This window comes from Crocodylus porosus, unplaced genomic scaffold, assembly GCF_001723895.1.
Source record: "Crocodylus porosus isolate Cpor-Errol unplaced genomic scaffold, CroPor_comp1, whole genome shotgun sequence".
Lineage (NCBI taxonomy): Eukaryota > Metazoa > Chordata > Crocodylia > Crocodylidae > Crocodylus > Crocodylus porosus.
Window position 1 is genome coordinate 41,764,030 of NW_017728947.1, and position 25,858 is coordinate 41,789,887.

A 25,858-nucleotide genomic window follows, 5' to 3' on the forward strand; every position below is an offset into this window, starting at 1 on the left:
GGGGGCGGGAACCAGTCCCAGGAAGCCCTTGGTGTCTCTTTTTTTCCTCCAGCAGTACAGAGCTGGTGGGTGTTCTTGATTGTGGGGGCTGTGAGCAAGCCTTCTGCACTTTAGGTGGTGCTTGTAGGGGTGTGAGGGGTCTGGCCCGGGCTCAGGCAGGACTTGGACTAGACACTAGAGGACCTCTGGAGGTCCCTGCCAGCACCGCTTTAATGCGATTCCCCCTTCCTTCCTCTCCTTTGCCTCAGGCTTATGTCTGGGGTCCAGCCATGCTCCCACTCTCACTGCTTGACCTTTGGTGCCAGTGGGGGGACATGCTGCCCCCGCAAAAGCCTGGCAAGGGCTAAACAGCCCTTTCCCTTCCAGGCACACCCTGACTGGTGATTCTCTAGGCCATGGCGGGGTTTAAACTGTTCCCCAATCATACCTGCTGGGGCCTGGGCATGTTCCCCGCCCCCCACACACAATCAAGTTCAGCTTCCCTCCAGCCTTCTGGCCACTGTGAAAGTGAAGGGAGGGCTTGCTCCAGCACCCCCTGGCTCTTAGCCTAAACCACTGCAGGCATGTGACTGCATCTTCAGAATCAAAAGGGAATGTCTATTCGCTAGCTTGTCGGTTCAGTCTACGCAGGTTAGAATAACCTGCAAAGATTGAATCTATTCAGGCCTGGGCTTTTTGAATGTCTGTATTTAGCCACAGTAGCTACATCCCTCAGCCAGACTCTGAGTTGCTAGGGGAAAACTGTGGCTCCACTGAACTTGATGGGAATTACACTATTTGACTTGAAAGCAAGGATTTCATCCCAAATTCATAGAATTGTCTGGATTATACTGATGTGGTGACAGATATTTAAGCAAAGGCTTGTATCTTTAAATGAGTGACTATTCAGTGAAGCAATTCAGCTTAGTTTCTTTCACCACCTGCATCTCTCTAGAATGTTGCTTATTGCTTTTATTAGGAAAATGAAGCATTGCACATGTGCAATATGAAAGTTTAATTGTATCTAAATTCATTTATTCATAACTAACAAACAGTAATGAGTATTGTAGGCCTGCAAATGTGAACTTTTAAAATAAAGTGACTTTTTGAATGCTAAAGGAATTTGCACACATGGAAAAACAAAATCAAAATCATATGTCTTGAGAAAGTAATTTCTGTTCGTCTTGGGTCTTTCTTTTGTCTCCATTAGTACAGTATCTGGGCATTTTACATTATTGTGGCTATCCTCCTTTTGTCTGCAAAGTAGGGGAATGCTAAATTTAGAAATGGGGAGCTGAGGCACAGAGGAACCGTTTTTCAGACGTATTTAGGTGTTGAAGTATATAGGCTTCTGGGGAGGGGCATAAATTTGTAGGTCCCAAACAGATTAGGATTTGAAGTCAACTCCTATTGTACTTCAATGCCAACTGCACTACTAACTCGTGGCCAGTTTCCTTTCAGTTGTAACCAGGGTTCTTTTCTGGCACTGCAGATTTTCATCTTTCTTCCTCAGATTGAAGATCTGTTTTCAAATGCTTCTTCTGAATATGTATCAGCTTGTCTTCCCCTGCCCCAACCTTTCATACTGTGGGATTTCATTAAGGACTGGCATTTTTCTGATCTTTTCTTTTCCATTACTTCTCTGATCCTATTGTTCAACTCCTGTTTTTTAACTACCTGTGATTTTGAACTTTCCAGAAGGGGAGGGTTGTATTATAGCAGAAGATACAGTAGTGCTAGAGTGATGTTGTAGCCATATTCGTTCAGGAATTATGTGGGAGGCAAGAATTTCTTAGGGTGATTATCTGTATTGGACCAAGTGCATAGTTGATGAAGAATGTCTTGCATTTGAAAGCTTGTCTAACTATCGCAACTATGCAGTTGATCCAATAAAAGATATCACCTTAAGATTCGTTCTTTAAACACCAGCTGCTTTTTAGCACTGTTGATTCTTCAGGGTCTTACAGATTATATTTTTGGCCTAAATATAAGTTCACTCATATTTGATCTACCAAGAAATATTAATATATCTTGTATACTGTCACTTGTAAGGAGTTTGGAGCCATTTGGGCACTATATGCCGAATGTGATATTAAACTCGAGTGTCTCCATGTTCCCAGAGCATTTAACTTCCTGTAATAGTAACTGAAGTATAATTTAAACTTGTTGGTATAACTTGTTTAATCACTGTGTCCTGATCCACATTTCTTTCGAATCAAAATGTATATTTTTATGTCTAAGGTGTATGTGCTATAGCCAAGTAATTGATGAGTCGTCCTTTGACAGCAAGTGCCAGCGGTTCTCTCTTGTTTCCTCATATGCTTTTGAATGCAAGTCACCATATCTGCTGTTTTGTGCTTGACTCAAGGGCTCTAGGTAGGGGTAGCATACCATCTTAAAAGATCCTTCCAGGAACTTGGCCTGGGAACACCTAGCCAGTGAATCTCAAATAGTCTCAGTGTGTCATGCATATGATGCCCAGCTTAGCCAAGATGATGGCACTCCCTGGGTACATACAGTAGTAGAACTGTCACTTTCAAAGTCATTTTACTGGTGAAAATTTAAGCGTTTATAAATTTTCTCAAGCACTTAAGGTGGTTAGGCAGGTCTTCTTAGACTGTTTCCACTGTAATTTCATAGTTTCGTAGTTGTTGGGGTTGGAAGGGACTTCAGTAGATCATCAAGTCCAACCCCCTGCCCTGGGCACTGGGGTCATATGACCCCAGCCAGGTACTTGTCCAGTCTCCTCTTAAAGACCCCCAAAGTAAGGGATGGCACCACCTCCCTTGGAAGCCTGTTCCAGATTCTGGCAACCCTTACCGTAAAGAAGTTCTTTCTGATTTTCCAACCTAAATCTGCTCTCTGTTAGTTTGTGGCTGTTGTTCCTGGTTATTCTGAGGGGTGCCTGGGTAAACAGAGCATCTGCTATTTCTTGCTGCTCCCCCTGATGAATATGTAAACAGCCACAAGATCTCCTCTCAGCCTTCTCTTGTGGAGGCTGAAGAGATCCAGGTCCCTCAGTCTTTCCTTGTAGGGCCTTACCTACAAGCCCCTCACCATACATGCCCCTGTCAAGGTTATCCACATCCCTCTTGAAGTGATTGCATCCAGTTCTGGGTGCCAGCTCCAACTGCAGCCTAACCAATGCCGCATAGAGGGGAAGTATCACCTCCCTGGACCTACTTGTGATGCACCTACCTGCTAATGCATGATAGTGTGGTTAGCTTTCCTGATTACTTGGTCATGATGACAGCTTATTCATCTTGGAGTCAGCTATGACGCTGAGATCCTTTTCTGCTGTTGTGCTGCTAAGAAGATCGTCCCCTAGCCTATAGGTGCGTTGGTGGTTTCTTCTCCCTAGATGCAGCACTTTGCACTTGTCTTTGTTGAACTATATCCTATTCTTTTCTGTCCACTTTTCTAACCTGTCCAGGTCTGCCTGGATGTACTACTATGTGTACCCAGGTGCTTAAGTGCTTTTGGATTTGGTCCTTTAAGCTGAACTACTCATAGTACAAGGTACCTTTATACATAGTACTATACTACTTGATGACCTGTGTTGTCTACTAATGTATTCCTGTCCTATAATGGTGTGGTCCCAATTAGTACAGTGTCTAATGTTAAATTATAACACTTGATGTTTGTCTTTTGTTTTGAGCATTTATGTGGTATTTCACACTTGAAAGTATCCCACAAACATTAAATTTAGAATTTTTAGCTTGTCACTGTTAGCAGTTTTGTCATGCCTCTATATTTTGGGCCAAGGGGGAGCTATAATTCTGCACTTCAGTTTCCCGTTGGGCTCAAGCTCGGTACAAAAGCTTTTGTTGCAAATTTAAATACTAAACCTCCATCAAGAGACTCTTCTAAAACTTTGAATGCAAAACCCCTATTTTTGGTTATAGATCAATTTTCACTCTATTCTACAGAAAATCCAGCTGATTTTGGAAACCCCCAAGGTGAAGATGCGCAGAGTAGGCTTGTTCAATTAAACATTCTCATCAAATTTAGAAAATCTTCAATAGACTTAAATGCAATGTATGCTGAAAATTGTGTGAGCTAGAACCTTCAATCTTAACAGGCTACCTCCTCCATGGCTACTCAGTGCCTCTTGATAGCAGAGGCTCTTCTCAAATGTTTGAAAGCTACATGTGATATCTAAGGAATAATGCATGAAGGGAGATTTGGTTGCATCATTTAACTGCATAGCTTAAGTAAGATCAGGAGGCCTTGTACCCTCCAAACACCTGAAAAATGCAGGTATCCAGTTTACACAGTTGTGTGTGGTGCTCAAAACAAAGGACATATGCATCCACTATACTAGGTCTCTAAACAAATATGAATGTTGTTTTTTATTCAGTCCAGGGCACTTATCAAACACAATGTGAAAATGATTCTGTTTAGGGTCAAACCCATTCCTTTCCCTTCCAACTGACTGAAGTACAGTAGGTGGTGCACAACATGACTTACTACAGAAAGTGTCTTGTACCAAGCTTATGAGCTGAAAATTGTATATATGGAAGACTGAAATCTGTTATGTGAATAGATTTCCCCTGTTAACATCAGTGTTCTCAGCCACTGGCCTAAGGGTCAGATATGGTTCCTGGGGCTTTGTCATCTGACCTGCAGGGCTCCTCATGGGTCTGTGTGGAGCCTGCAGGGTGTGCCCGTGTGTGCTAGATTTGGTGCGTAGGGCAGTGTGGCACTGATCCTGTGTGCAAACCTGGGCAGAGGTGGCACGGGACCCCCAGAGTTCTGTCCCCAAGTATGGTGCTGGGCAGAGTCAGTACAGGTCCTTGGGGCCCCAATATCAGCATATAGGGCCAGGTGGAAGCATGTGGGGCCCGATACTGGCATTCAGAGCCCAGCAGAGGCATTGTGGGTTCCTGGGCCCCTGATCCTGACACATGGAGGTGGCATGGGGTCTTGGGGTTCCAATCCCAGCATGCAGGGCTGGGCTCAGGGAGCACAGGGTCCCAGGGCCCCAGTCCTGGCATGTGGGGCCAGGTGAGGGTGATATGGTCTGGATCTGGGTGTGGTGCGGTCCTGGTGTGTGAAGTACGTTGCAGACCCTGGCCAGGCTTTGCACTACTTACTTGACCCATTGGGCCAGCAGGTTGAGTGCCACTGTTTTACATCATTTGGTACTGTGCCAGTTTACAACACAAGCAATAAATTTGGCTCAGGCAGAGCAACCAGACAAGGAGCCAAAATGTCTTGATAGAGCATTTGTTTTTCAATTGGAAGAAGAGGGCTTAAAAGTGCTGGGTTCCTGGTAAACAGTAAGAGGTACATGAAATGCATCATGTGTGAAGGGGTATGCTTAAGAGAAGGGAATAAATGTACGGGAGCAGAAGAGTTAATAAGTACCTGTATTCAATTTTAAGCTGCCTTAAGTTGTTTAGCTGGCATGATATGGGGTGCCAACTTCGAAGTGCTTAGAACCACTGCACTCACAATGATATATGCCCCAGCAGAATATTGTACTCCTGTATGGTCCAGAAGTTGTTACACTGAAAAGCTCAACACTGTGCTTAACGATGTGCTGACACTCTTAACTGGCTGCACAACTTACACATGGATGTACTTCCTGTACTTTCGGGCATTAGACCAAATAATATAAGAAGACAAACCCTGACATCGTTACTGTCAATAGAGGCAAGACATGATGAAAATCACCTGCTCCTTGAACTGCTAACTGAAGGCCCGAATAGATATCGGCTTGAGAGGCTTAAGTCATGAACCGTTTATACGTGAAGCCCACAAGATCTTGGAAGAGGTTGGGGATGCTGAGCCAAACTTGAGAGCACCAATGGAGTGGGCTGACTGCTGGGAAAGATCAGACTTATTCCTATGGTGTTTTCTACCAACACTATAGAACTCCCGCATCAGGCATGATCTTGACAGGGCAGCATGGGTCAAACTGAACAGACTGAGGTCTGGATATGGACGCTTTAAAACACCACTTTACAAGATGAACATCTTGAACAGCCCCATGTGTGAATGCGGTGTCCAACGAAGAGCACAGTACATAATCAAAAGCTGCAATCTTTACAAATGCCCAGACGAGGCAGATGGAATCTGCACATTGAGTGATAATACCAGACTGGCTCATAGATTTGGAAGTTGATATCTGACTCCATATGCAAGAGAGAGCCTCAAGCCTGAAGAAAACACTCTGCTAGTTTTTCTCAACCCTTTTAGATTCAAGGCATCCTTCAGAAAATGCCAGCGCTTAGCTTTCGTTTGTTTTGAATTCAGAAAAATAGAGCAATTCTTCTGTTGCAGAGAACTTGGGAAGCACAAGTCAGTGTTTTTAACACCATGGATTCCTGTATGAAATCTCTGGGTTTACCTCTGGGTCAATCATGTTTGCACACTTAACAGTTCTAGCATTGTGTGGTACCCTGTAGCACCCTTAAAAGGATCTCAGGCCACTCTAGGGTGCTATGGCATCTTGATTTGAGAATCACTGGTCTATGTACTTACTCAAAGAATATAAGCAATTTTTGTTAAATACACAGTGGTGTCAGTGCTATGATGTTAACTGCTTCTAAATTGACTTGTTCCCATCCTTTTAAGGCTTTTCCAAGGTAGTCTGTGTGATGACTAAAAGGTGCCACCTTGCCCAACTGTAGAGAATACCTGGGTCAGAGAGGCATGAGCTGTAGGTTGTTGCCTACAAAAGCTTATATGTCTCTGAACTGGGAGGTGCACACATTCTGGCTGACTTTAACTGGGAGCTGGTTAGCAGAGCTAGTCTAAAAGCCTTGAAAATTTCATAGATTTCATAGACATCAGGGCTGGAAGGGACCTCGGGAGATCATCGAGTCCAGCCCCCTGTCCAAAGGTGGGAGCTAGTCAGTTCCAGGACAGTGAATCATCTGAAGCTGAAATGTCCTTTACCATTTTGGAACTGATTATGCCACAGATGCTCAAACCCTGGCCTACAGGCCAGATGTGGTCCACAGAGTTGTGTAATCTGGCTTGCAGGGCTCTGCTCAGATCTAAAAATTTGGTGGTGGGGAGTGGTGGCAGTGTTTAATTGCTTCTCTCCAGCTGCCAATTTCTGGACCTGTGCAGAGCCTGTGGGTCTGAGGCAACCCTGTGGGGCCTGATTTAGGTATGCTGGGGTTGGCTCTGCACCATTCATTTGGCTCACAGGACCAGAAGTTCGAGCACTGCTGCCTTATGCAGTTAACCAGAGCACAGTTACATTACAAAGTAGACTATGGAGCTGCTGCTGGAAGATGCTATACATTTAAACAAGATACAGGTAACAAATATTTGCTTAAAATACAAGCAATTATTAGGAAAAAGATGGGCTTGGCTTTGTTAGTTTAGGCAAGTGAATTATACATGTGTCTGATACACATAATATGCTCTTTTTACTAGGGAGCAGGGAAAGGTGATGATATGTCATGAAATAAGTATCATGTCCACTTGAAACTTCAGGAAAATTTAATTCTGAGAGAGATTTTTAGAATTAGAATAGTCTGTGTCCTAGCCACTTTCCAGTTTTGGCAGGTAGACTACAACAGATGTCTGATTTTAATGGTCTAGAATCCTCACAATTCTGTTTTTTAAGTAATTTACTCCAGGGGTAATAATAAAAATTTATTACAGGATGTGGGTATATGGAACAGGAAAGGTCATCTGCATGGATGCTGCTGCTGTTTTTGTGTATTTTGCTTTGTTTCTGACCATCTTCTGGAGATCCAATAGTAGAATCGGCAGGAACAGTAGTAAGAAGGATGAGTGTTAGAAGTATTTGTGTTAATCCCACTGGAGGAGGACAGCTATATTATAGGCTTAGGGAGATTTGCAAATGGAATGCCTTAAATGTGCTCCCTTTTGGTAACATTAAATTCCTTCCCTATCTTGCTCACACTTCTGAAAGAAGGTTGAGTAGCCATAGCTGCAGGTGTTGCTCTTGTGCTGTCTTAACACCAAGGTAAAAAAATTAGTTCCTATAATAATTCATTCGTTGCTGAGAAGCCTTGCGTCTTTTTTCTTGCAGTTGTGCAATAAAGTCTCTATGATTATCTGAACACACATTTTAAGTGACAAATTTAACACTCAGGATTTGTGCAGGAAGTACTCAGAGGTGTCATAGCTCAGGGTGAAACAAGTAGTATAGTCGTCAGACCTGGTAGAATGTGTTCCTGCTCCAGTTCATAATTGTTTTTTGTTTTGTTCTGTTTCTTTTGTGAGAGCTGACAGACTCTACATCCATAAATATGTAAGTGGGTCAGCTGAAATCCGGGAGCAGGATGCATCCCTGCTAAGTGACCAGCTCACGGATTCTTTTGTGTTCAGAGAGTCAAATGCTGAAACTAAAGCTGCCCTGCAAAGGCAATATATGTACAGCATAGTCAGAATATAGGACAGCAGGCTCCTGTGGCAATTTCTAAAGAGATTTCAGGGTGCTTGTGCGAGAGGGGATGGATAACTCATCTAATATTTTGCTGTTTTTCTGGAGAATTTTCTTTGTTTGTTTTCTAGCTCGCTAAAATAACTCAGAAGACCAAATACCAAGGATCCTTCTCATTACTGTCTTGGAGCTATGCTGTATGCATTTTTATGTTTCCATAGAAATGATTGTTTAATGTAGTGTTAATTAAGTGCAGAAGGGGCATATTTGCAATCCCTAAAATGGAACATCTGTAATGTGGACCATGCAAAACGTTGCAAGTAACTCTTGCTGCTGTGGGAAAGAGGTTTGCTTCCCATAACTAATTGAAAGTTCCCTTGAACAGGCTGATCTGCCATAGAATCCGTTTTGCCAGGTTTCAGTTTGGAAGGGTAAACTTCTCTATTGGAACTGACTAACAAAAAGGAAACTGGAATGTGGTTGGTCAGAAATCTGATCTCCAGTACAATGGTTTGCAATTAAAAGTGAACGTTATCTACAGGTACCTGCTGATGATGTTTGGTTAGGATTTTCATAAAATATGATAGGCCGTAATAGCAGAGCACTGGACTTAACCACTCATTTGGTCCCTTTTAGTTCTGTGCATGATGTTTGCACCTCCTCCTGCTATGCATGCGGACGTTAACATTAGCAGAGAACTTCTCCCTTCTCCATTTAGCATAACGAGTAAAACCTTATGTCTTCAAGTCTGAACGCTGTGAATATAAAACAGCTCCTCGGAAGAGCCCTGTCTGAGAGAGGTAAAATAGCTTTGCCCAAATTAGACAACTGGTATACCTGTAACAAAAGATGAGGACAGAGAAACCAGGGATTTGCAGAATTTGAGAGACAGATGCACCAAATCTGATTTGTGATCCTGTTGTGGACATTATTGCATGAATATGATACTATGAGAATCTGTGATGGGAATCAGTGGCTGCAAGTAACATTGGTGTCCTAATCAATTGGCTCATGGTTTTATAAAGTTATTACTTCCAGTTAGACAATACTGAAGAGGAATAGGTGACATTTTCCCTAACTTTCAGAAGGGAAAGAGTGGAAGAACTTGGAGTTGTGGTTGTTGCAGGAGGCCTTGTTAGGCAGAAAACAGGCAAGGAGTTAGGATAATCGGGCCCGTAGGTATAACACTGCCAGAACAGTGGACTAACCACTGTAGCATGCTCACGCCCCGATGAACCCTGCTCACTGTCTGTGCATACATTTCAGTGCATGTAATTACTCTGCTGTAGGATAATGCTTGTCCTGGACAGCACTGTCCTACAGTGGAGTTAATTAATTTACTGTGCCCTAATACAGGATGAAACTTTACTGTGGAACTAATGTTTGCTTGTGTTTTGGGGTCCCCCCATTTGATTTCTGAGGCATCTAAGAAGCTCCTTATGTAGCCACAAAGAACCCCTTAACTGCTTCCACGTAGGCAGGAGTATGTATATGCAGCAGTACAAATAGTAGGAGTACATTTTTGTGCCACTACTTTGTGCTGCAGTGGAGGCCTGTGCCACTACACTTTGCAGCTGGACACGTTGTCCCACTGCTCCATGTGCTACGGGGGTGCTGGCTGGGGCAAGAGTGCCTCTGTGTGAGACTAGTCAGCAGGTAGCCCAGTGCCCCAGCCAGCTGGGGAGCAGCATGTGGAGATGGGGGAGCAAGCAGCTCCGTGGGCAGCACAGCCACTGTGCTGAGGCGCCCTGCACCCTAGCCAGCTGCTCCCCAGCTGGCTAGGACACTATGCCTCCAGATAGAGGAGCAGGCAGCCCAGGGCTTGCTGCTCCTGTGTCTCTGCATGCCTCTGTGTGGGCACTCTGCTGAAGAGCCCTGTCACTGAGGCACGTGGAGCTCCCATCTTGAAGCATACTGTGCCCCAGCCAGCCAGGCAACAGCTGGCTGGGATGCAAGGTGCCTCAGTGCAGGGGCACCACAGCCCATGGAGACAGAGGAACAGGCAGCCCAGCTGCCTACTCCCCCATCTCTGTATTTGTCCTGGGGCACAGCACTTTGGTATGCTTTGTGCTGCCTTTGAGGGGTTTTTTGGCTTGTTTGTTTTTGGGTTTTTTACTACTGGGAAATCCCAGTAGCAAGTTTTGGCCCAGCTCTGCAAGTCAGCAGTGCCGTGCACAGTTTACTGTGCAATGCGTGTGATTTGCGGTGTTGCAAAGAGGTTTGTAGCACTACAAACCACACTTGCCTACATGTCTGGATCCATCCCTTCTGTTTTTCTTATATTAAGCTATTTATTTCACAAAGGTGGATTTGCAACGTGCTGTGCTGAGAGAGAAAAGGTGCTCCTGAGAGTGAGTGCATATGGGCCCACATCTCTGCAAGTCAAAATCAGTCACCAGGTACCAAAAAGTTGGTACAGGGTTATTCCTTAGGTTTTCCAAAGTCAAATATGTGCAAATCAGCTGATGTCCCAGAGAGACTCGACCACATAACTGACAAATTACAATATGCAAGTGCCATTATTTCTTCCCACCAGTGCTGAAGTTATTTTCATAGGAATATCTTCAGTTCACAGGGGTTTAAACCCATTAGGGAAATAAACCTAGACAGTGAAGAAAATGTATTATTTATGGCACTCATGGGTATATATTTCATGGCTATATTTGAAAATTAGTGTTATACATGCAAGTATAGGCTTTCCTTTCCCTCTAAGATGTACATCAGACTGGAAAGATTAAGTGAACCACCTTTTTAAAACTTTTATAGCTGCTACTGCATTTTGGAGGGTGTTGGAATGATGAGGGAGGTGGCTTACTGACCTGGGGATGGAAATGGTTGTGAATGAAGATGACCAGGGTATTGAGAGTGGGCACCACCGTTGGAATAGAGGAGCTGAGGCATTAAGGGCTGGTGAAAACTGTTGATCTTAAAGGCATATTTTAAACATTTGTCTTTTGTCCTAGGCTTTCCAGGCGGAAGAAAAGTTGAGATGTAGGATGGGAGAACACTTTAGATGTGCCCTTTGACAGGGTTTTGATATAAATATTAGTCTTGCAAGGTTGTTGTTTTTTTCTTGTTAACTGGGCTTGTGTGTAGAGCTTCAGATATATTCTATTTAATCTGGAGCTCTAGAGACGGACACATGCACTCTGATCCGTTCATTCCCTTCATAGATTCATAGATGGTAGGGTCAGAAGAGACCTCAACAGATCATCGAGCCCGACCCCCTTCCTAGGCAGGAAAGAGTGCTGGAGTCAGAAGACCCCAGCTAGATGCCTATCCAGCCTTCTCTTAAAGACCCCCAAGGTAGGGGAGAGCACCACCTCCCCTGCAAGCCCATTCCTTACCTTTTAATGTGATGGGTGGAGGAAGATAATTAACAATGGGGTGGAATAGATTTTTAACTACCTATAGTACACTCAACTAGCTCTCCAAATTAGGAATCTGCTTGCTAACAGTTCAACCCAGATCTTTGTGATGAACACAAGGATGGTCAGTTCACTGGACTAGTAGCCAGGCACTACTGGGTTTGGACACAGGTTACTTATATGGCTCACTTTGATTTTTCTGTAATCTGGGGTAAATTCTGGTTACTGTGAAGAATGATTATTTAATGTTTGTGTGGAACTTTGATTTGAAGATATAAGGGGCTGTTACTAATTGCCATAAATGTAAGCAGAGATTAATTCAATGTTAAAGCAATAATGTAAGTAAAAAATTGTACATTGTCATGGAAGTCAGAAGTCAAGGTTTACAGCTATGTTATTAACTTGACAGAGTTGCACACGCTGCTGGTTTTACTATTAGATCCTTTATGATGCAGTACTATACAGTTGTCTCTTTGTCTCTGTCTGTTTGAAGTAGCAGGTAGGATAATAGTTGAAAGCATAAGCTATTTCCACAAGATCAAGAATCATACTGTCCATCAGTTTGCTGTTCCTTATATGTGAGGAAAAACGCATGATGGGCAACAATGTCAAGGCAACCTTAAAGGCACATCCAGAAACACCAAAAGTTAATACAGCAAACTTAATGCTTGCGGTGTATTTCATTAGCACTTTTTTTGTATTTAATTTCACAATTTAAAGAATTCATTGTTGTTCAACATTTACGTGCCTTGCAGGCTTATTGGGCATGAAAAGCTATGTTTGCTAGCCCCACATCTATGATCAGAATCTGTAGCTGGAGATCTACAGAGGCTGTGTTCAATGCACCATTTTCAAATGGTAAAACCTATTCCTACTGTTGTTAGAATAAGCAAAAGTCCTATTTTGTAATAAGACCTTTGCCTATCGTAAGCTCCAGATTTCATTTGTTTTGCTCTAATGGCATTCCAAAAAAAAAAGAACTGGTATAATAATATTTTTCCTGAAAAGGGAAAAACAATTTTTGTTCACTTGCCCACAACTTAAAAGGTTGTGGTTTGGGTCCGGTCTGGTCCAGTCCTTTCAGCTTCAGAAGCACAAAAAAAAAATAGGCTTAGGTATGTGAGAAGAAATCATGAATCAAAAAAGTGATTTTATTGTTTTGAGAATTGAAAGGGTAAATGGCAACTTATTATGGAGACACTATTTAGTATCAGTCATTTACAATTTTAAATGTCAGATTAGGCTAAGGTAAGCAGATGTAAGACAATGAACAGAGGTCATAAAGTCCCTTTGCACATTTTGAAACAAGTGGTATGGAACAGAATCTGGTAAGCAGCTGTTCTGCTTAAGAATCTGTTGTAAGTGTATAGCTAGTGGTGAGTACTGGAATATTGATGTATCATCTAGCTTTTCAATACTTGCCCTGGCAGTACTTTCATGTCACTTGAACTGTTCTTTTCAGTGATAAAGCCAAGAGGGCCACTGTGGTAATTCAGTCTATCCTAACAAGCCATAGGAATTCCCAGAAGTACTTCCCATTTTAATTTAGAAGAGATTCTTAAGGAAAATACCTAATTGTGATTAAATTTTTTTCTTTGAAAAATATACTAAGGTGATTAGTAACTTGCTCCAGCTGTCACACCCTCATTGTTAAAATTTAGGCCAGTTTTTGTCTTTATTTGTTTAACTGTAGTCTTCAGCCATTGGATTTATTATACCTTTTTGTGTTCTGGGTTGAGGAGTCCTCTTATTTACTCCCTACATAGGTTCTACCATATTCATATGGTATGAATATGATTAAGTAACCCCTTTGACCACCTCTTTGGTAAGATCAATTAGTTGGACTCCTTATGCCTTTCTGCTGTAAGTCGCAACTTTAGTCTTTTCAGTTAGTGTTCTGACCTTTCTTTGCACCCTCACCAAATTAATCCGCCTCCTTCCATAGTTAAATCTTCTTTGCATTTTTTCTTTACAGGGACCCAACTTAGAAACAGAGATGGTAGAAGATGAAAGTGACACTACCAATGAAGAAGTGCCCCCTCATTTGCGGGAAGAGCCTCCTGAAGGTACAGTAGGAGCAGCTAATATAAACTCTCATAGCCCTCTGAGAGAATGCTCTGGCCAAGAAGGAAAGTTTTCCTGCTGCAGAAACCTGCCTCTCCATTTCTGGTTGGAGCGGTGAGAATCAAGAAGCCTTGATAATGCTAATAGCAGAGACCAGCCTCTTAAGCATGAATTCTAGCTAGTACCTCAACTTTCTTTTAACACATGTACTTTATCATGCACTCTTCCTTGGGCAGACACTGAGGAATGATCTTTAAGATTTGTGATTTAAAATGGTTCTCTGTATCCTGTTTGTTGACCCAGAGATGAAACAAGATAGAAAGACCGTTTCTATCCTGTCGTCTTTGTGATTTAGTACAATCATAAGGGAAAGTCTGCCCTAATACGTCACCTGCTTTCTCTCCTTGCCCCTCTCTGCAGTGCTGCATTACCTTAACTATGTCCAGCAGAGATTGACAACCCTAGATTTGATGAGTAAATTTTTGTCTTCTTTCCATCTTCGCTTTCGGAAGTTGGCAGCAAGTCTCCCAGTCAGTAGGCAACTCAAATGCCAATTTTAATTAAAAACCTACTTTCTAATTATTTAGCCTGGATTAAACAAAGAACAAATCTCTTCTTGCTGCTTGAACGTTTCTGATGCTGCACAGAGCAAAGTAGGTGCGGTGTCCTGTTGAATTGAAGCCGCTAACATTGCAGTCTGCATGATTGATTATGAGCCTCTTCTCTCTAACTCATTAACTTTTAAAATATAGTTATTCATAATTGCTCTGGAAGTCTTAAACAATTCAAGAGACTGCTGAGCTTTTATTAACAGCAAGCTATTAAAATGGGGTCTTTCTCTTGTCAGATATTGGGGGAAATGCACACTTACTTTTCTTTAATAAAGAAGTGTCTGTCCTTGACACAGTCTCTTCAGTGACAGTCACTATCTGAAAGGGAATAAGTGCTGTATAGATACAATACTATGTGAGAATCTTCATCACCTTGTTCGTCATTTTTTTCTATAATTTCCTAATTGCATTCTGACTACTTGTTTTGCTGTTTTTATAAACTTCACTGCTTTTCTACCAGTAGACTATTATGGAGGTAGGTGCAGCGTACACATCCCTGGGTCCTTCCTATCTTAGACCTCCAGCCTACTAGGAACAGGTGGAAGGCCTGTGAATTATTATTCTATGCTTGGGATGAAGATCAAAGTGTTTTTAATTGAAAATCATCTCAGATTGGTCACCTCTGGACCCAGTATTACTTCCTGGAAAACTGAGGAAGATACTGGTGTGCTGACAGGTGTGAGGTTGTTATCCAACATGATGACAAAAATGAATGTGAGGATCCTTACTCTGAATGTAATACCTGAATGGTCAGCACCAAAGGTACACAGGTGCTTGCTTGGTTTAAGTCTCTTTGGTTTGAATATTGTGACTGAAGCCTTAGAGTTACTAATAGGTTAATAGATGGGTTACAGGGCCTTCATCTTTGGGGCATTATATTGATTCCAAGTAAGGTAATTCTGATAACTTCTTTTCTAGAACTTAATGCCAAGTCACCTCAAGATTTGCCACATGTTCTTGGGATAAGAATCTCAATTGCTGCCATAAACCAATACGTTTAAAGACTGAATTATCTTGAAATGGTGAAACATAGGGTATCATGCTTTTATATCAAAATAACTTACAGGCAGTGCTTTAGTGGCTTTCACTGTACCTGACCTTAATTCAGTGATTTCAGCTTTCTGAATCAATTAATATAAGATTTAGAATAAATGTAGCTGAATGTAGTATGGTTAAATATTTGGCTAAGGTTTGGCTTCCAAGAAACACCTTCTATTTTTGTCACTGTCAGGTTGAAGGGTAATGGAAAATGTTGTAATGCTGGCAGCTGTATTTCCTTTTGAGTATGGGACTGTATAGTCTGAGATTAGCACGTTTTCCCCAGCTTTTTCTGGTACTGATGATGCTAGGAAATAAATATGGTGGGGGATGAGGGGAGATTTGAGAGAATCCAGCATGTGACTACAGCACTGAAGCAAAGAACCAGTGAAACAGGTGTGTCAAGTGAATTAAATTCTGGGGTATCTGCCTACCTTAAAATGATACAGCATGACAAGGTATAGCAAAATGAGATGGATAGAACCGTCTCTAACTTCTGGTACACTCTCCTTGACAGCAAAGAAATGGCAGAAAAAATGGTCTAGCATAACAACATCAAATTATTGTGGCGTTACAGTGGTATTATTGTGTGTTGGTGGAGTTAAGCAACAGAGGTCTTTCAGTTCATGAGTTATAGTCATAGCAATGCACACCAACAAGAATTATTACAGAGATTATAGGAGATGGTAGGAGCAGTTCAGACATGAGCCGTTACAAGTAACATACAATAAGAATAGATCTCTGAAGTTCTTTTAATAGAAGATACAATTAAGCACCATCTTTTTTCCTGTTTCTCTATTTTTATCATGTGTTCCCCTTTAACATTTTTCAAGTTAAATCAAAATCTTTGCAAAAAAATACAGTAAATCATGTTGTTGTAACTGCAGCACTCTTGTTCCCTGGGATCTATGAAGTGGAGGCAGTGTCTACTCTCTGCTACGTAATGAGAGCACAAGGGATCATGAGTTCTCTAGAGTCTTCTTTTCTGGCTCAATTTAGTATTTCACCAAGTTGCATCATAGTGACTTAGTGTAGAGTGTATTTACTCTCATTCTAGAGAGATCAGAAATGGAAAAGCCATATATTACTAGTCATTATGATGTGACTTCATAAAATACTGAATATATAGAGTGCGTGCATGTGTATAATATTTATATATTATATATAAGCAACCCCTGCTTAACACTGTTTAGCTTGGTACTATTTCGCTATAATGCTCCATTTTAAATTCATACCTGATTCCACTTAGCGCTTGAGGGAGTTTTGTTATAAAGCTTACAGGCATCAAGCAGGTAGTGTGCACTAGTGCGACAGCTCATCAGTGGTGCACAGCCTCATTGTGCAATTTAGCCTGCCCAGGCCAGGCACGGCAGGACTATGACTTGTGCTGGGGGGATCCCTGGATGCTGTGCCCCGCTCCCGCTGCCCGGAGTGACTGTGGCCATGACGGCTTCCCCCACCCCCCAACAATGTTTATAGACACTTTACTTTGTGTGTATGCACTGAATGATTTTAACACGCCCCATAGCAAATTCAGGACTTTCACTCATTTGGCTTTACTCTCCTTTTCCCAGTCACAAGAGACACTAAAGCGGCATGGTATAATTTGCAGACTGTTTTCTTGTTTATAAAGCTAATTTTAAGTTTTTACTTGCTCATAAGGCAATCAAAAATAATATTACATGCACACGCATGTGCGCGCGCACACACTGATGTGTGTGTAGTATTACTTTTGATTGCCTTATGTGTAAGTAAAAACTTACAATTAGCTTTATTTGATATACTTATCAGAATAAGCTTATATGATGACAGTATGCACTCTAGCAATGCTTTACTTTCTGACACCTGGTCCTCTGGCAACTTTACAGGAATGTTTGTAGACCTTCAAAATGCTAGGAAGAATTGATCTGGGAATCCCAGTGAAACAACTGAATGCATTAGGAATTGGCATAGGCTGGGTAGGTGTGTGCGTGTGTGCCTGCATGTTCTGACACGATTGTCTTATAGTTGCTGCTAATATTTTACTTGCTTAAAAAATGCAAATTTCATTTTTGAATTTTGCTGTTTTATGCAGTCTGAATCTGTGGGAAGCGACTGACTGTATATATCTTAGTTTGTGATGTAGTATTATGCTATTACTAATGGCATTGATGTACAGTGCCCTTTGTTTTTTTTCAGGTAGAGAATGTTATGAATTCTTATTGAACAAAGCTAAGGGCTGGATGGGAAAGGTTGGATCTGAAGAAGGACAGCAAGGTTCATTATGCCTACAAAATTAAACCTGCAAATGTGTCTATATTGAGAAACTCTTTTGTGGACACATGAGGGTGCTGTATAGCTAAGAATCCAGCAATTGCTGAAAAGTATGAGCAGTCCTCTTTTCTAAAAGGCTAGCTACACAGAATAGTCTAATAGGCTCTCATGGTTTGAAATCTAGGCTGGAGCTTTTTGTGTCTTTTATTCACCCAGATGCAGGTGATATAAATCCATGTAGTCCTGCTAATTTCTTTCTTATAAACTACTTCAGTATGACGTGGATGGCTTTTAGTATCCTCAGCCTTACAGGTTAGTAACGGTCTTTACCTTTTGACTAATTGACTTTTCTCTTCATCATCACTTACTAAATATCTCCTTAATGTTTGATCTCATTAATGTCTTATTTAATAAAAAGCAAATGGAAGGGGTGGAGAAAGATTAATGTCATCTTGCACTCTGTGGAGTACCTCTTGCTCTGATTAGGTATTAAACACTCCATTAAGGTATTCAGCACACTTGGAGGAGTGTCACCTAGCAGAGAAAAGCATCCTGGGAACTCTGGAGGGACAAGTCAGCTTAAGACATTTAGTTTGACAAAGCAAAACCTCAGCTGTTCTATGCTCGCTAGATGGGCTTCACCCCCCCGGGCAATGTGCTGTGGTATAAACTAAACTACTGAAGGAGGGAAATAATACTGATAAATTAGAATTAGTATGTTTTAACTTTAGTGGTGATGGGAAGTGTCTGGCTAAAAAGCTGCACTGTTGGTTCACAGCATTAAGAAGAATCTTCCTTTGTGGATATGTAATCCAGTCGATCTTTTTGGATTTTAAAGCAGCAAACATTATAGTTTTCTAAGCCATCCCCTACAACTAGTTTAGTAAAGAGTATGAGCTGTGTGTTGGAACTATCTACGGTCCTTGCATAACAGGCACCAGTCCAGCTTTATTAAGCTTCATGCAGTTCAATTTGGGAAGGTTTTTTTGAATAAGATCTTTTAAAAAGAAGAAAGTCATCTCAACTATACACAGTTTTTAAAAATTGAGGCATTTGGCATAAGAATGTGTTGATTAACAAGGCAGTGGGAGTTTTTACCCTGCTGATGTGATATACTGGTCATATTGGGTTTGATGCTGGTCCCCAACAATGTGGTTCGAATATTTCTCTGTGTACATCAACACTGATATTCATCAGAGCATTTTGGAGGCATTTGGTATTTGAGAGGTATTTGGTATAAAGTATGCAAAGGTTTCTTCAGGCGAATAACGCTGTAATAATATAAAATAATCATTATTGCAGCAGGATATAAATAGGTTGAAAACAGCTGATAGTAGGCTCACTTGGTCTTATTCTCTACTCTATAGGTGCATATTTAACAGCTAGTGGCTTGAATGGAGTTAATTAAATGAAAATAGCATATCTTTGCAACATCTGTGGTAGCCAAGTTTTATTTAAACATCACAATTTTTTCTGATCCCTTGCAGCAGGCCCAGTCTTTTGTTTTCCTGGTAGATCATAACAAGACATTTTAGCAACTGAATTCTTAGGTGGTATTGGTATTACTCTCAGGTTTCTGTTCTTAGACATGTGAATCTGTGCATAGTTTTTGATAGGGTAAGGCATATTTTGCCAGGAATGGTGGACGCCATTTTTTTTTTTTTTTTACCTACAGTATCTGATCATTTAGTGCAGGAGTATCAAACTTGCCCTGTGCCCTGGGCTGGATCTGGACCCTGGTACTGCTTGAAGGCCACATCTGGACCCAGTGAGTGAAACAAGCAAGTCTTTGCATGTCCTGATGGGTAGGACACCATTGGTTATATGGGAGATCCAAGTTAAAGTCCTTGCTCTGCTGTTCTCCTGCACATCGTTTCTCTGCCGTTCAGGCTGATAGCTCTTCTGGGATTTCTCTCTTTTAAAAAAAAATATATATTAAAAAAAATAAATTCCTGTACCTGGGACATCCTTCCCAATGAAAGCTTTGTTGAAAGTGGTATGTTTCTGTAAAGAGTTATGGTCTGCATGAATTGGCATTTTCTGATTTTAAAAAAATGCTGTAAAATTATAGCTGATGTTGAAGCCTGCCTGACTGGTCTCCCACCTGTGGGGATGAACTTTCCCTAATAGGTCAAATGATCAACTTTCACCAGCAAGAACTATAGTATAGTTTCATAACTGTTACCTGCATGTTGTCATCCTTTTTATTATGACTTTTTTTAGCATGACCCAGGTTACCCCCAAATTGACTGAATTTCCAGAAATCAGACTTCTAACTGACTGGACTGATACACTACACTTGCATTGTCTACCCTGAGACTAATATTTTTTGGAAGTTCTAGCAAGTCAATTGAGCAAATCTACATCTTTTGTATGCTTTCCTGTGCTGTCCCTCTTCAAAAATTGCACTTTCCTTGGAGCTGTCCAACTAAAACCAGCACACTAAACCTATACTGTGCAAAAGAATTTTAGTACATTTTGAACTCAGTTGATAACTATAGCTTCTGTGCTTTATAAGTACGTAACATATCCATGCTTTTGACCAATGGACAGTAATTCTATCTTTACACTCATGTAGCTTGATGTTCTTATAGCTAAGGACTGTGAAATAGGAGGTGTATATTGTGCTCCTACTTCTATCATTTACTGTGGGCATGTCTAGCTGAGATGCTGGTGCCTTCCCAGACTGGAAGAAGCATAGCTTTTTTAATGCTGTACATGTGCCAGTAAGCTCCGTCACTTCTTGAAGCACATGCAGCGCTACATGTATGTGGCCTGTTACTTCCACTTCAGAAGCTAATGTGTATGGAGTGGGTGTTAGGAGTCAGTGTCTCTTAGCATAGTGCTGCCTTGTTCTCTTCAGAGATGCTCCGTGTGTCCTTGTTCAGGTCTCTCTGTCTCTCTGTCTCATGTGTGCTCTTGTTCTGTCTGAATCTTGGTTTTCCCTACCTTCAAAATAAGAATGATAATTCTTATTTGTGTAGGGAGGGGGGTGTCTTATGACTAAATAGCTTCTATCCAAGAATCTAGAAATAAATCCATCTTGGTAAGTTGTGATTGAGTATATTTAATGGTAAAAGTTTTCCTGATACACTTAATTCATCAATCATTTTGAATTCTCCAAAATTTGACTTGAGAAATTTCAAAACAAAATTACAGCTTTGGTCATTTCTATTTTTGCTGCTTCAGCCTTTTGACTGTCTGGATCTGGGAATCTGTGTACCTTTTTAACATCTTCTCATCTGTTTAAAAAAAACCCAACAGTTCCAGACCTTTTGCTCTAAGTGCCCTGGAGCTTAAGAGCATGGTCTCTCTTTTATCTCTCTCTCTCTCGTAGCCCAAATTCTGTTAAACCTTTTTCTGGTGTTGGCCCAAATATAATTCCTGTTTAACTGGAAAGAACTGCTCCACCGTTCATACAAGGTCTGTCTTCACATTTTTTGTTCATCTTGCAATACATTTTAACATCAGTCCAACCTATGTTCATCCACTTTCACCTCCCCCTCTTTGCCAGCAAAAGCTGAGTGTAACCTTGACTTGCATTCCCCAAAGGCCACTTCTCCTTCTGTAATGGTTTATTTTACCTTACTCCTTAGGGAGCTCCAGTGCTTTTAATTTCAGGTTACTGTACTATTAAACTCTTAGAATAGCACCCCCCCACACACATGTTATTGCTATCATATACTTCGCAGTGTCAGTTTGAACCTTCAGTTCAGCAACTCTTATGGAACCAGCAAGTACCCTATTTGAAATTTTTATTTTCCTTTCTCTCTGCATGTCATTCTTACTTTCCTGTTTACACTCTCCCATGATATAATGAGATGTTACTCTGGCAGCTCAGCATTTCCTTCTCAAGCTTATCCCAGGTCCTGCAAATCATTCTGTTGCTAAATGAGCATAGCACATATTTCCAATGGCAGCATAAATAGTCTCTAAATGCCTGGCCCTTTCTAAATGTTATTTGTTTGCGTAACTTAAATGTGGGAAACCTCTTATCAGGGATCTTGTCATTACATTAGGTTTATGTGACAAGGCCCTAACTATCTAGTTTTCCCTAAGGTGTTTGTGTACAAGTTGATTGAGAGTATTTTCATACTCTATTTTTGTATACTGATTATTGGCAGTGTATATCATCTGAATCTACAGGAATCTCAAGCTGAAAGGGTACTGGGAGCCTCTTAAAAATGTATCATCTAGTTTATTAGCGAATGTGTTTTAAACGGTTCTAGAAATTAGTCTTTTAAAGAGTCACTTTTTTAATGGTAAAGAGGCCATATTTTATTATACAGTTAAAGTGACAGATCATAGATTACAATCAGTATTATTTATGAATGTGTTCATATGATGTAGCATGTAATCTACACATTAGTTTTGTTCCTCCCAATGCCGTTAATTTAGCAATAGCACCAATAGTTCCTGAGTATTTAGGCTTAACTTCCATTGGCTTTTTAGAACTGGCCTAGTGGCAAATATGAAAAAGGAAACAGTTCTGTTAGCTATTTCTGGTTTTCATTACAAAAATGAGCAAACAAATTTAATCATTTAGTCTAAACTACCGTAATCTCACTAAATAAAAAGCAACAATACAATAATTGAATTAAGGTCATAACTGAGATGGATAATTTTAGTGATCAAAGCCCCTATCATTTAATCAATTGACATGCTAAATCAAAGTAATATAGCAGGTAATCGGATCAAATTGTGAAGCTGACACACACAATTGCTTTCAGTTAATTCTGCATCAGAAGATTTGAAGGCGGAGCTGGTTTCCTTTGTTGAAATTCAACTTTTCAGCTGCAACCCTCTTTCACTTGACTGTCTGTTTTTGTCTTAGATTTTTAAGATCGCCTAGAGCAGGCAGTAAAAGCAACTTGGCCAGTATTAAGATACCCACCTTTTGTCTATGTATCCTCTAAATAGTACTTCCTGTAAAATCTTGCTGCTCTTGCATTATGTTCTTACACCAGGTGCTGTGGGGTGTGATGAGGATGAATGCCCCTTTCACACATTCTAGAACAGAATTTAAGGGCTTAAAATATGATCACTGTGATCCACAATAGCACCACTCAGGTGAACACCTTTTTTTAATCGCTGTAGAACTTGCTGACAGATCAGAGACAAAGGGATTTTTTTAATCTCTTAGTGGTGGACCAACCATATAATTGGGAGTGATTGTGGACAAGCTTTTGGTCACAAAGTACCCTTCTTTGTATTCTCTTAGGTTAGTATTTCCTTAAGTTGATCTCTTTTTGGAGTAGGTTGGGTGCAGAAGATGGTTTCTCAGTTTTTCTGAGTCCCTCCTGTGTAGCTGTTGCATATTTGGAAGAGAAAGGCACTTTGTGCCTGAAAGATTTGTCCAGCATCTCTCCCAACTACATGTTTGGTTCAGTAAAAGATATCACAAAAAGCCTTGCCTTGTATGTTTCCTGGACCATCATGACTACAACATCACTCCAACCCTTATTTAGATGATGTATTTGGGAGTTTAGGGTTTCGTTTCATAGAATCTTTAATCTTGGTGCTGTGTCCATATACCCTTACACAGAAGAATGAGGGAACCTCTCCCATTAAAACCAAAAGAATTTGCTCTTCTGCTTCCTTTCCTTGAGATCCTTGGCTAAATTTATTGTGAGAATTAGGTGCTGGCAGTTTGGTCAGTTCTTGATGTCAGCAGAAATCTCTTGAAGAGTAATGGATTGTTTAGGCTGGCGTAGTTGGCTGGAGTCTTTCAGCTCTTCCTCTGCTAGCTTTCTAGGGTAGTATACTGGCTTCCAGAGGATGTTTGAGTTGCAAGGGCACATTGTTTTTTTTTTGTGTCCTTGACCTATTCCACTGAGCTGTGTTTACAACATAGACACCATGTGAAGGTGGCTTGGCTCTGTTTTTAGACTTGGCTTGCCAGGGGAAAGAGGCCTTTTCTTTTTACTTTTTTTTTTTTTTTTGTGGGCAGAACTCTGGGGGCTGTCACAGCCTTGTGAGCCAATTTCATAATTTCAAGCCAAGTTAAGTGATCCACAGTGCTGACTCAGTTCTCTGGTAGGGGACAAGATTTTAGGTCATAGATCACTTATGGAAAGTTCAGTAATGGCTTGTTGCCTCACTTGTATGTTTTCTCTTTAATCCAAGATAGCTGCTTCTAAGAGAAGTAGGTCTGGGAGACTTGGGCACAGGCATGTGCACATATACCCACATATACATATGCATAGATATGAGCCACTTTTTTTACAATGCTTAACCTAGAGACTGCTTATTTTTTTTGATGGAATGAATTCCCTTTACTACAAAACAGCTTAAGTTGTCCCACATCTGCATCTCTAATGTGTACTTGTATGCACGATCTTAAACTTTTGTGCCTGAAGCTAGGCAACTAAACTCATTTTTCAGCACGAAAGTAGAAGTGACTTTTTCTTACAAGTACTAAGCATTCTGTTTCCACTATAGTTAGCAGGAGCAGCATACAGGATATCTCATGGCATGTCTGCATTGCATTCCTAGCACTGCTTGGGGCAGCTGTTACCATTTACACATGCCAGACATGGAAACTTATTTATTTATGCGTTTTATATGCTGCCTGTACTGACAGGCTTGGCATGGTTTGCAGTAAGAGAACAGAAGAATTTATAAAATAGGAGAGCCACAAGAGAAGTGTAACTGTGAAGTCACTATAGAGCATCTTGCCTTTTCCTTCCCAATCCCCCATTGCCCAGCTGCTCTTGAGCCTTCCAGAGATGGAGATCTCAAGAATGTGTTTGGGGGGAAGCCCTTGGACAGCTTCACCACTGTGTGTTTAGGTTTTACGTATGTGGGTAGGTAGGGTATGTTCTGGAGTGGGTGATATTGATGCTGGGGAAGCTACATAAATTTATCCTCTAAGATAGGGGTTGCCAACCTTTTTGTCCCTCAACCAGACTGCAAACCCCGGAGAGCTCAAGAGCCTGCATTTTGCCACAGATACCTGTCCCTTCTGCAGCAAGGGTAAGTGCGGGCATGAGAGAGGAGCAGAGGGGGATGTAGAGAGGATGGGCAGTTAGCACAGCTGTGTGCCACCTGATTCTTATGGCCTGGGTCAGACCTTTGCAGACTGGATCCAGCCTGGTGGCCGTAGCTTCCTGACCTCTGCTCTAAGCTAGCTAAGTACCTGCTGCTAACACTTCAAAACAAACTGTTGGTGCTTACTCGCATCTTCAAAATCAAGCTACTTTTATTTGAGTGTCTAAAATTGCAGAGCTAAATATATGTTGGTTACCTACATGTGAAGATTTTTGGGAGGCAAAATTACAAATATAATATGTTGATTTTTAAGATGCTTTACATACTGTTTAACAAGCTCACTCTATCCACCATTTCAGATGCAACCAGAGCACCTATCTGAATGCATCTGTTAAACAGATGCATGGCAGTGACACTCCTGAACAGACTGTGCCTACTCTAATCTTAGAAGGAGAATGTTATCGCTTGATTTAGAATTTAGCTTGGATGCTAGGATTAAAACTCCTTTGGTTGTTATATTTTCTTGTAATGAAGGGCTGTGCAGAATATGGCCTGCAGGCCAGATTGGACCCACTAACTGATTGGATCTGGCTCACAGCTGCCCCTGTGGCAGTCCGTGTGGGGCCAAGTCCCACTTGCTCTTGCCCAGGGCAGCCTACGCTGCACTCCTACCAGTGCCTGCTAACGGCCCTGTACTCAACCCCAGTTGCACAGTTTCCTGGTGGGGCTGCTTATGTTGTGGCTGCAGCTGCCTGGGGAACTACTTGGCTCCCCCCACCTCCAGCAGCTGCTCCTTCTCCTGCATCTGCTGCACCACTCTGGGCAGCAGGTAGCGCAGGGAAGTGACAGTGGCTGTGTGGACATATGCTGGGCACCGCACACCCAGCCAAGTGTGGGGAGGAAGCTGCAGCTGTGTGGCTCTTGCCTCAACACACAGGGAACCAGCTCCAGCTTCTGGCTGCTTTCCACCCGCTTGGCTATTCATAGTGGCGGCTCATTGTGCTGGGTGGGCAGAGTGGGCGGAAGGCAGATGGGAGCTGGAGTTGGAGCTGGACCCCCACATAGTTTCATAGTTTCTAGGGTCGGAAGGGACCTGAGCAGATCATCTAGTCCAACCCCCTGCCATGGCAGGAAAGAATACTGGGGTCAAACAACCCCAGCAAGATGTTCATCTAACCTCT

At 41.6% G+C, this 25,858-nt stretch overlaps 1 protein-coding gene across 2 annotated transcripts in view; it reads left to right on the top strand.

The window, feature by feature from the left end:
• LOC109321105 (transmembrane protein 263-like) overlaps positions 1 to 25,858 on the top strand; it is a 288,898-nt gene that overhangs the window by 7,105 nt on the left and 255,935 nt on the right. For both annotated transcript variants that reach the window (XM_019551448.1, XM_019551447.1), the window contains exon 2: positions 13,697 to 13,787. Coding sequence is in view for 1 of the 2 variants with exons in the window: in XM_019551447.1 (XP_019406992.1) it covers positions 13,697 to 13,787 (91 nt within the window). In the remaining variant the exon portion in view is untranslated. The remainder of the gene's footprint in view (positions 1 to 13,696; positions 13,788 to 25,858) is intronic.